The 12,142-nt window shown below is 44.3% G+C and overlaps 1 protein-coding gene across 1 annotated transcript in view; it reads right to left on the bottom strand.

Moving 5' to 3' along the window:
* LOC109880355 (voltage-dependent calcium channel subunit alpha-2/delta-3) overlaps positions 1 to 11,574 on the bottom strand; it is a 310,106-nt gene extending 298,532 nt beyond the window's left edge. Inside the window, 2 exon segments of the mRNA XM_074933786.1 lie at positions 9,657 to 9,738; positions 10,830 to 11,574. Of these exon segments, the coding sequence (XP_074789887.1) occupies positions 9,657 to 9,738; positions 10,830 to 10,957 (210 nt within the window). The 5' untranslated portion in view covers positions 10,958 to 11,574.
* Positions 11,575 to 12,142: the final 568 nt, after the last annotated feature.

Raw genomic sequence — 12,142 nt, 5'->3', positions numbered from 1 at the left:
CTTAACCCTACCTACTCCTGTTAGTTGCTCTGGATAAGAGTATCTGCTAAATGACGAAGATGTCAAAAGCTTTGTGTAAATATTAGAGGTTCTTAAAGGGAAATATTTTGACAAATATATTATGAATCGCAGTGAGCGTGTGAATTTGTCCAGACAAATATGAAAGGGATATTGATTGGGTAATAATAATAATAAATCATCTTTATTGAAATGATGTACATCTAATTTTGTATAAATGATTCATTTTGTATTTTTCTATCAATGGTGCAGGATGGATAAAATACATCAGTAATGTGCTATTACATGTTCCTGTCCTATACTACAACCTGTTGACTGAGCTGAATGACACAGCAGAGCAGACACAAGGCACACACATACAGAGAGAGAGACACACACACATACAGAGAGAGAGACACACACACATAAAGAGAGAGAGACACACACACATACAGAGAGAGAGACACACACAAATACAGAGAGACACACACACATACAGAGAGAGAGACACGCACAAATACAGAGAGACACACACACACATACAGAGAGAGAGAGACACACACACATACAGAGAGAGAGACACACACACATACAGAGAGAGAGAGACACACACACATACAGAGAGAGAGAGACACACACATACAGAGAGACACACACACGTACAGAGAGAGAGACACACACACATACAGAGAGAGAGACACACACACATACAGAGAGAGAGACACACACAAATACAGAGAGACACACACACATACAGAGAGAGAGACACGCACAAATACAGAGAGACACACACATACAGAGAGAGAGACACACACACATACAGAGAGAGAGACACACACACATACAGAGAGAGAGAGACACACACATACAGAGAGAGAGAGACACACACATACAGAGAGACACACACACACATTACAGAGAGAGAGACACACACACATACAGAGAGGAGAGAGACACACACATACAGAGAGACACACACACATACAGAGAGAGAGACACGCACACATACAGAGAGACACACAACACATACAGAGAGAGAGAGACACACACACATACAGAGAGAGAGACCACACACATACAGAGAGAGAGACCAACCAACAGAGAGAGGAGACACACACACATACAGAGAGAGAGAGAGACACACACACATACAGAGAGAGAGAGACACACACATACAGAGAGAGAGACACACACACATACAGACAGAGAAGAGGAGACACGCACAATACAGAGAGAGAGACACACCACACATACGAGAGGAGAGAGAGACACACACACCTCAGAGGAGAGAGCGACACACACACATACAGAGACGGAGAGAGAGAGGACACACACATACAGAGGATAGAAGAGAGGACACACCCACAATACAGAGACGAGAGAGACACACAACATACAGGAGAGAGGAGGACCACACTACAGAGAGCGAGAGAGACACCACACATTACAGAGAGGAGAGACAAGACACCAACCATACAGAGCGAGAGAGACACACACATACAAGAGAGAGAGACCACACACATACAGAGAGGAGAGAGGACACACACACATACAGAGAGAGAGAGACACACACACTACAGAGAGAGAGAGACACACACACATACAGAGAGAGAGACACACACACATACAGAGAGAGAGACACACACACATACAGAGAGAGGAGAGACACACACATACAGAGAGAGAGAGACACAACACATACAGAGAGAGAGAGACACACACATACAGAGAGAGAGAGAGACACAACACATACAGAGAGAGAGACACACACACATACAGAGAGAGAGAGACACACACACATACAGAGAGAGAGAACACACACATACAGAGAGAGAGGACCACACACACATACAGAGAGAGAGACACACACATACAGAGAGAAGAGACACACACCATACAGAGAGAGAGAGACACACACACATACAGAGAGAGAGAGACACCACACACATACAGAGAGAGAGAGAGAGACACACACACATACAGAGAGAGAGACACACACACATACAGAGAGAGAGACACACACACATACAGAGAGAGAGAGACACACACATACAGAGAGAGAGACACACACAATACAGAGAGAGAGACACACACACATACAGAGAGAGAGAGACACACACACATACAGAGAGGAGAGAACACACACATACAGAGAGGAAGAGACACAACACATACAGAGAGAGAGGACACACACATACAGAGAGAGAGACACACACACATACAGAGAGAGAGAGACACACACACATACAGAGAGAGAGAGACACACACACATACAGAGAGAGAGAGACACACACACATACAGAGAGAGAGACACACACATACAGAGAGAGAGAGACACACACATACAGAGAGAGAGAGACACACACATACAGAGAGAGAGAGACCACACACACACATACAGAGAGAGAGAGAGCGAGACACACACACATACAGAGAGAGACACACACACACATACAGAGAGAGAGACACACACACATACAGAGAGAGAGAGAGACACACATACAGAGAGAGAGAGACACACACATACAGAGAGAGAGAGACACCACACATACAGAGAGAGAGAGAGCACACACATACAGAGAGAGAGAAACACACACATACAGAGAGAGAGAGAGACACACACATACAGAGAGAGAGAGAGACACACATACAGAGAGAGAGACACACACACACATACAGAGAGAGAGAGACACACACAAGAACACACCATACAGAGAGAGACACACACACACATACAGAGAGAGAGAGACACACACACATACAGAGAGACACACACACATACAGAGAGAGAGACACACACACACATACAGAGAGAGACACACACATACAGAGAGAGAGAGACACACACATACAGAGAGAGAGACACACACAAGGCAGACTCTTAAACATTGACAGGAAACAGAGCAGAGGATGATGGGACGGTGTAATGACGCGTGACGAGAAGGGCTGGTATCGATTTGCCGGACCGGACGGTGAGTTGAGAAGGGCTGTGTGTGTGTGTGTGTGTGTGTGTGTGTGTGTGTGTGTGTGTGTGTGTGTGTGTGTGTGTGTGTGTGTGTGTGTGTGTGTGTGTGTGTGTGTGTGTGTGTGTGTGTGTGCACTCCAGGGATTTATGAGATCTAAGTTTACCTGCTGGTCTGAATTAGGTAGTGGTCAGATAAGATAAAAATGTCTCTCTCTCGCTCTCTCTCTTTTTCTCTCTCTCTCTCTCTCTCTCTCTCTCTCTCTCTCTCTCTCTGCCTCTCTCTCTCTGCCTCTCTTTCTGCCTCTCTCGTTCTCTTTCTCTCTCTCTGCCTCTCTCTCTCTCTGCCTCTCTTTCTCTCTCTCTGTCTCTCTCTCTGCCTCTCTCTCTGCCTCTCTCTCTCTGCCTCTATCTCTCTGCCTCTCTCTGCCTCTGTCTCTCTGCCTCTCTCTTTCTGCCTCTCTCTCTTTCTCTCTCTCTACCTCTCTCTCTCTCTGCCTCTCTCTCTTTCTCTCTCTCTGCCTCTCTCTCTGCCTCTCTCTCTTTCTCTCTCTCTGCCAGGGATAGCTACTTACTCCATCCAGACATACACAGCAGCAGACTGAATAAGAATAGAAATCTGCAAAAAAAGAAACTTCTTCTCACTGCGTTTATTTTCAGCAAACTTAACATGTGTAAATATTTGTATGAACATAACAAGATTCAACAACTGAGACATAAACTGAACAAGTTCCACAGACATGTGAACAGAACATTCCACAGAAATGGAATAATGCGTCCCTGAACAAAGGGGGGCAAAAACAAAAGTAACAGTCAGTATTTGGTGTGGCCACCAGCTGCATTAAGAACTGCAGTGCATCTCCTCCTCATGGACTGCACCAGATTTGCCAGTTGTTGCTGTGAGGCACCTGCAAGTTCCCGGATATTTCTGGATATTCCCAGATATTCTCACCCTCTGATCCAACAGGTCCCAGACGTGCTTAATGTGATTGAGATCCGGGCTATTCGCTGGCCATGGCAGAACACTGACATTCCTGTGTTGCAGGAAATCATGCACAGAATGAGCAGTCGAGCAGTATGGCTGGTGGCATTGTCATGCTGGAGGGTCATGTCAGGATGAGGCTGCAGGAAGGGTACCACATGAGGGAGGAGAATGTCTTCCCTGTAATGCACAACGTTGAGATTGCCTGCAATGACAACAAGCTCAGTCCAATGATGGTGTGACACACCGCCCCAGGCCATGACTGACCCTCCACCTCCAAATCGATCCCGCTCCAGAGTACATGCCTCGGTATAACGTTCATTCCTTTGACGATAAACGCAAATACAACCATCACCTCTGGTGAGACAAAACCGCGACTCGTCAGTGAAGAGCACTTTTTGCCAGTCCTGTCTGGTCCAGCGACGGTGGGTTTGTGCCCATAGGCAACGTTGTTGCCGGTGATGTCTGGTGAGGACCTGCCTTACAACAGGCCTACAAGCCCTCAGTCCAGCCTCTCTCAACCTATTGCGGACAGTCTGAGCACTGATGGAGGGATTGTGTGTTCCTGGTGTAAATCGGGCAGTTGTTGTTACTATCCTGTACCTGTCCCACAGGTGTGATGTTTGGATGTACTGATCCTGTGCAGGTGTTGTTACACATGCTCTGCCACTGCGAGGACGGTCAGCTGTCCGTTCTGTCTCCCTGTAGCCCTGTCTTAGGCATCTCAACGTACGGAACTTGACATTTATTGACGTGGCCTCATCTGCAGTCCTCATGCCTCCTTGCAGCATGCCTAAGGCACGTTCACACAGATGAGCAGGGACCCTGGGCATCTTTCTTTTGGTGTTTTTCAGAGTCAGTAGAAAGGCCTCTTTAGTGTTCTAAGTTTTCATAACTGTGACCTTAATTGCCTAAAGTCTGTAAGCTGTTAGTGTCTTAATGACCGTTCCACAGGTGCATGTTCATTAATTGTTTATGGTTCATTGAACAAGCATGGGAAACAGTGTTTAAACCCTTTACAATGAAGATCTGTGAAGTTATTTGGATTTTTACAAATTATCTTTGAAAGACAGGGTCCTGAAAAAGGGATGTTTCTTTTTTTGCTGAGTTTATATACACACACACACAGATACACACACACACAGACACACAGATACACACACACACAGACACACAGATACACACACACAGACACAGACACACACACACCACACACACACACCACAAACACAAACAACACACTGACTGTATAACTATTTCAGTTGTTTTTTTAAATATTTTTGACATTTTCAAATAAATGCTTTGTCATTATGGGGTACAGTGTGTAGATAGATGAGAAAAAACGATTTAATCAATTTTAGAATAAGGCTGTAAGGTAACAAAATGTTAGAATAAGGCTGTAAGGTAACAAAATGTTAGAATAAGGCTGTAAGGTAACAAAATGTGGATAAAGTCAAGGGGTCTAAATACTTTCCGAACGCCCTGGATGTGGGGTATCTGGAATTAAAGTAATAGTCCAAGATACTGCTGCATGCCCAGATATCCCTGTGTTTCTTTAAAAACATCAGCAGGAGGGGAACACAAAGCCATCACAGCTCCTTGTGTTCAATGAAACATGAAATTCAAGTTTTGTACAGAATAATACCACAGAGCCACAAACACAACTAATTGAACTGAAGTTAGGGAGATGTTTCTACGTGTGTTTAATGTAAAGGCATGCAGTGTGTGTGTGTGCGTGCCTGTGCGCTTGTTCGGTATCTTGGTCTCTCAACTACAGCTCATTTGCATAAAGGGGTGAAAATGAATGGATATTGATCAGAGAGCTCGTGCTCTCCTTTACACACACACACACACACACACGCACACACACACACAAACGCACACAGATGCACACACACATGCACATGCACACACACTCACACACTAGCACACACACGCACACAGTCAAAAAGCTCTTTCTCTGCATTGTCCTCAGTGATCCCTGCGATTGTTTAACCTTGAAATAGGAGATGTTTTCGATGGTGGAGGAAGTGGGGTGAGGGATGGGAGAGGACTAGGCTTGGGGGTGAGGAAGGGGGTGAGGTGAGGGGATCTGGAAGGGGTGAGGAAGGACTGAGGGGGGGTGAAGAAGGGGGGAGGAGAGGGTGAGGGAAAGGTGAAGAGAAATATGAGTAGGTGAAGTGGGTAAGGGGGTTGAGGGGGTAAGGAGATGAGGGGGTGAAGGGGGTGAGGGTTGAGGGGAGCGAGGGTTGAAGGGGGCGAAGGGGATGAGGCTTGAAGGGGGTGAGGTGGATTTGTGTTTAAGAATGAGAAAAACATTCCAATAGTATTATGTTGAACAGAGAGATTGGCTGAAAGTGAATGAAAAGCAAAAGAGGAAATAGGTGAGATGGAGAGAGACGGAGAGAGGATAAATAGAGGCAGAATATGCCACAACAGTCTCTCTCTCTCTCTCTCTCTCTCTCTCTCTCTCTCTCTCTCTCTCTCTCTCTCTCTCTCTCTCTCTCTCTCTCTGACAGAAATTAGTTCAATTCATTTAGTAGTTGCAAATAAGACATTTTGTTAAAGAAAGACATGTTTGTATGTGTATATGTTCAGTTCTGATGTAACAGAGACAGACTGAGTCCATCTGTTCACTGCCCAGGGGAAACACGGAGCTTTATCTCTCTCTCTTTCTCTCTTTCACTCTTTCTCTATCATCTTCCTCTTTCTCTCTCTCTCTCTCTCTTTCTCTCTTTCACTCTTTCTCTATCATCTTCCTCTTTCTCTCTCTCTCTCTATCATCTTCCTCTTTCTCTCGCTCTTTCTCAGTCTCTCTCAATTCAATTCAATTCAAGGGCTTTATTGGCATGGGAAACATGTGTTAACATTGCCAAAGCAAGTGAGGTAGACAACATACAAAGTGAATATATAAAGTGAAAAACAACAAAAATTAACAGTAAACATTACACATACAGAAGTTTCAAAACAGTAAAGACATTACAAATGTCATATTATATATATATACAGTGTTCTAACAATGTACAAATGGCTAAAGGACACAAGATAAAATAAATAAGCATAAATATGGGTTGTATTTACAATGGTGTTTGTTCTTCACTGGTTGCCCTTTTCTCGTGGCAACAGGTCACAAATCTTGCTGCTGTGATGGCACACTGTGGAATTTCACCCAGTAGATATGGGAGTTTTTCAAAATTGGATTTGTTTTCGAATTCTTTGTGGATCTGTGTAATCTGAGGGAAATATGTCTCTCTAATATGGTCATACGTTGGGCAGGAGGTTAGGAAGTGCAGCTCAGTTTCCACCTCATTTTGTGGGCAGTGAGCACATAGCCTGTCTTCTCTTGAGAGCCATGTCTGCCTACGGCGGCCTTTCTCAATAGCAAGGCTATGCTCACTGAGTCTGTACATAGTCAAGGCTTTCCTTAATTTTGGGTCAGTCACAGTGGTCAGGTATTCTGCCGCTGTGTACTCTCTGTGTAGGGCCAAATAGCATTCTAGTTTGCTCTGTTTTTTTGTTAATTCTTTCCAATGTGTTAAGTAGTTATCTTTTTGTTTTCTCATGATTTGGTTGGGTCTAATTGTGCTGCTGTCCTCTCTCTTTCTCTAGCTCTAGTCGTTGTTTTTTAAAGGTTAAAAAACAATTACTCTTATTACCTCCCCTAAACCCCTGGACAAAATCAGCCAATCTGACACAACTCAGATTGTGTGCGTGTACGTGCGTGCGTGCGTGCATCTGTGTGTGTGTGTGTGTGTGTGTGTGTGTGTGTGTGTGTGTGTGTGTGTGTGTGTGTGTGTGTGTGTGTGTGTGTGTGTGTGTGTGTGTGTGTGTGTGTGTGTGTGTGCGTGCATTTGTGTGTGCGTGTGCGTGTGCGTGTGTGTGTGTGTGTGTGTGTGCGCGTGCGCGTGCGTGTCATTTTCCAAGAAACCAAATGGAGGTGAAAAGACGTACTTTCAGAGAAAAGGTCTCCAGTCTTTTCTTAGCACAATTAACCCCCTGTCCCTTATTTACATGTATGAAAGACATTGAGTTACGCATGAGGGGAAATCTTCAGTTTAGGGGGCTGGGAAGTGGGGGAGGGTTTTATCCTATCAAATAACACTGCTCTCCTATCAGGGGGGATGTAATCCATCTTGTGTGTGTGTGTGTGTGTGTGTGTGTGTGTGTGTGTGTGTGTGTGTGTGTGTGTGTGTGTGTGTGTGTGTGTGTGTGTGTGTGTGTGTGTGTGTGTGTGTGTGTGTGTGTGTGTGTGTGTACCAGAGGTGAAAGTACAGGAGTAGGTTATGAAACAGAGCCAAGTCTCAGATATCAGTTGTGACACACAATATCAGTGTGCTGATGGTTTGGTAGTTCACATCAGTACTCCCTCATCATCCAGCTCTGGGAGACTGCGCAGGTTGGCTAACTCACCCATCAACTGTAGCCTACATCAGCCATGTTAGCATCAGGCTAGCTGAATCGCCCATTGACCCTACATTAGCATTAGGCTAGCTACAATGTCACCCAGCCCTGGGTGAACTATAGCATAAGGCTAGGTCCTCATGCACTGACCTTGCATTAGCAACATCTGTATTATGCTAGCTATCACATCCATTAACCCTATATTAACCAAATTAGCATTCCACTACGCACTGCAAAGCAATGCCACAACGTTTGAGTGGTGGAGGAGGGGGTGTGGATTGCAGGGGGGGGGGGGATGTGTGAAACGTTTTGTTGCTTAGCAATAAAAGATAATGTTTTGCTAAGTGTGCTTGTAAGTGTGTGTGTGTGCCTCTGTGTGTGTGTTGCTACTGCTTCCACTACACAGTACTAGAGAAAAGAACACCCATTAACAAACCTCACATACAGGCTTTTAAATATGTGGCCGACTCTCTATAGGGGTTCAAACTCACATTTAAGCCACTCTGGTTCTGGAAAAAAAAAGAAGCCTTTTACATGATTGCCCCTTAATGTTCCAGTTGCATTTCAACAGATTTTCCTTCGACAAATGGAATGTTGTTCAAGAACGATTTTCCCTCTTCTCCCTCTCCTTCCTTCAAAGACCTTATTTTAACCGTAGAAGATGACGATCGCACAGAGGCCATATGTTTCAGTCCACCAGACATACACAGAATCAAACAGTGATAACATCACAAATATGTACCATGTACAATATATCAGCCTTTATGTCGGCCTTCACATTGGCCTTCACATAGGCCTTCACATCTGTATCCGACAATATGGATTGAAAACAAGATAAATCAGTCGATTAATAGACAATATTCTAATCTATCGTATTAAATCATCAGCAAAATAATCGGGTGTGTGCAAGGTGTGAGCTAGCAAGAGGTTGAAAGTGAAAATGTATGGAACATTTACAAAATATCTCCAGAATTACTGCAAAGCAGTGTTTTTTTTAAACATTATTTTCTGCGCCAGGGGTGTTATAAAATTGTTATTTTCAGATACAATTTTAATTGTATTTTGTCGTCAACAACTAGTGAATGGTCATCAAATGTGGAAAAAATGGACAGTTTATAGAACAAGTATGGCTGTGGACCCAGAACTACCCAGTAAAACATATTTGACCATATTCTGTTAAATGTACAGCTTTTAGAAATACCTTTGTATTTCATGATATCTGACCTCTTTTGTGTACATTATATTTTTAATTTTGTGTGGACTACATTACAGGTTTGTGACGTGATAGATTCTCCAGAGCAGAGCAGAGCCTACCTTCTGCAGTAGCTGGGAACCAGAGTACTTGGCTGAGATGGACTTGATCTCTCCTCCGAACGCTGAGGCCCACAACTTCACCCTGTACGGAGAACACAGATAGGAGAGCACACTGGTCAGGAATGGACGCACACACACACACACGCACGCGCACACGCACACACACACACACACACACACACACACACACAGCTACAATGTATTTAAGCTACTGTGAATCAGCTTGCTCTTCATGGTCTTTGGTGTTTACAGGCCAGGTCTCTTTGTGCAGGCACTGCAGTTTCTTTATAAACATACACTTTGTGACAAATGTATTTGTGAAATGCTCAACACAACAAGATACATGTTGATTGATCAATACTGACTTGTCTGAAGGTAGTAGAGATAATAAAACCACAGAATGTTTGTTATCAATCCGATAGAGGGGCAGGGGGTGGGTAAGAGCGTTGGGGCCAGTAACCGAATGGTCAAATCCCTGAGTCAACTAGGTGACAAATCTGGCAATGTACCCTTGAGCAAGGCACTTAACCCTAATTGCTCCTTTAAGTTGCTCTGGATAAAAGCTTCTACTAAATGTAGACAGAGGAAAGCACCAGGTGAGAACACATCTGAGGAGAACAGTATGATCTGGTCTTACATGACAATTTCATGGCTTTGGTTAGATATGCTTATTGCACACTTGACAGCATCAAGCATAAGGTATGTAGTCTAGTTTTTGTAAGAATTAAAAAAGAAGGTGGTATCACTAACAAAAACTGTATTTTTAGGTTCTAAAAAACGTTTAAATTCATTAATAGTTTGTCACTGTATAATACAATTGAATTTATTACATATTGACATACTGTTAACTAAAAATATTAATATATATATTTTGAGTGCAGAGTGCGACTTCCACTGGAGTCGCATATCATCTGAATCCCTATCTGGACAAGACCGAACCCCGCGAAGTGCCTCAGTCAGTAGCCCTCCGTAAGCCTATCCAATAAACTTTGTTGCTGAGGTTGGAAATACACAGCTATGAAATATATTCATCCATTATTACACATAATAACAATACAATTTGATCAACTAAAAATAAAAAAAAGTATTTTATAGGCTGCTATTTGTATTGTGAAAGTGACCGTTATTGACAGCTTTGTGACAGTTTGACATTGATTTCAGTAGGATACTCACACGGAGAGAGGGATGCTGCCTTGGTGCGACCCGACCACACCGACCACCCTCGTGCCAAGAAATATCCACACTAGGAGCAGACACACACTCCACACACGAGAACACATCGAGTTCAGATCCCCCGGCATCTTCACACTCCTCCCTCAGTGCCCACTAGGAGTTGGGGCTTTCAGCTACGTCTCTGTGTGCGTTTCTGTGCGCTGCGTCTCCCGGAGAGCCAAGTAGCAAAAATCTTTAACCCAAATTACTGGTCCAATTAATGTTTTAATAAATCATGGTAAATGTTTTAATTCAGTGTGTCCATTCTCTCCGATGTGACAACGCGGACACGGCGCGACAGTGTTTTTGTCGGAGTCGGTCTTTTCTGGGTTTGCTGCTGTGTGATGTCCTGAGCGCAGCGATTTCTCTCCTGCCGACTGAACAGGCAGTAACGGCTCTGCTGCGCGATTGAGCTCGAGTCGACTCCCGCTGTAAGCAAAGTCTGTTAAACCGCCTTGGTGACCTACTGCAACCGCGAGCTGCCCTTCCGCAGCCAGAGAGTGGAGTGAGGAGTAGAGAGAAATAATAAAAGATTACGGAGAGGGAAGAGACTGAAGGGGACCATAAAATGATGCGGGAGGAGCACGCCTATTGAATGATGTGCCGAGGCTCTTCGCTTCGAGGATACTGAGGAGGATGCTGTTTCTTCGAGGATACTGAGGGGAATGTTGTTATTGCTGTGGTTCCCGAATGACAACATATACTATATATACAAAAGCATGTGGACACCCCTTCAAATGAGTGGATTCCGCTATTTCAGCCACACCCGTTGCTGACAGGTGTATAAAATCGAGCACACAGCCATTCAATCTCCATAGACAAACATTGGCAGCAGAATGGCCAGACTGAAGAGCTCAGTGACTTTCAACCTGGCACTGTCATAGGATGCCACCTTTCCAACAAGTAATTTTGTCAAATGTCTACCCTGCTATAGCTGCACATTCAACTGTAACTGCTGTTATTGTGAAGTGGAAACTTATAGGAGCAACAACGGCTCAGCCACAAAATGGTAAGCCACACAAGCTCACAGAACGGGACCACCGAGTGCTGAAGCGCTTTGCGTGTAAAAATCGTCTGTCCTCGGTTGCAACACTCACTACCAAGTGTTGCCTCTGGAGCTGTCGGCAACACAAGAGCTGTCGGGAACATCATGAAATGGGTTTCCATGGCCGAGCCATAAGATCACCGTGCACAATAGCAAGCGTTGGGGAGAGTGGTGTAAAGCTCACTACCATTTCTATTTGTATTTATTATGGATCCACATTTGCTGCTTC

The sequence above is a fragment of the Oncorhynchus kisutch genome, linkage group LG24, assembly GCF_002021735.2.
Source record: "Oncorhynchus kisutch isolate 150728-3 linkage group LG24, Okis_V2, whole genome shotgun sequence".
In the NCBI taxonomy this organism is placed as follows: Eukaryota; Metazoa; Chordata; class Actinopteri; order Salmoniformes; family Salmonidae; genus Oncorhynchus; species Oncorhynchus kisutch.
The sequence above is the reverse complement of the archived record's forward strand: the minus strand, read 5'-3'. Positions and strand labels throughout refer to the sequence as shown.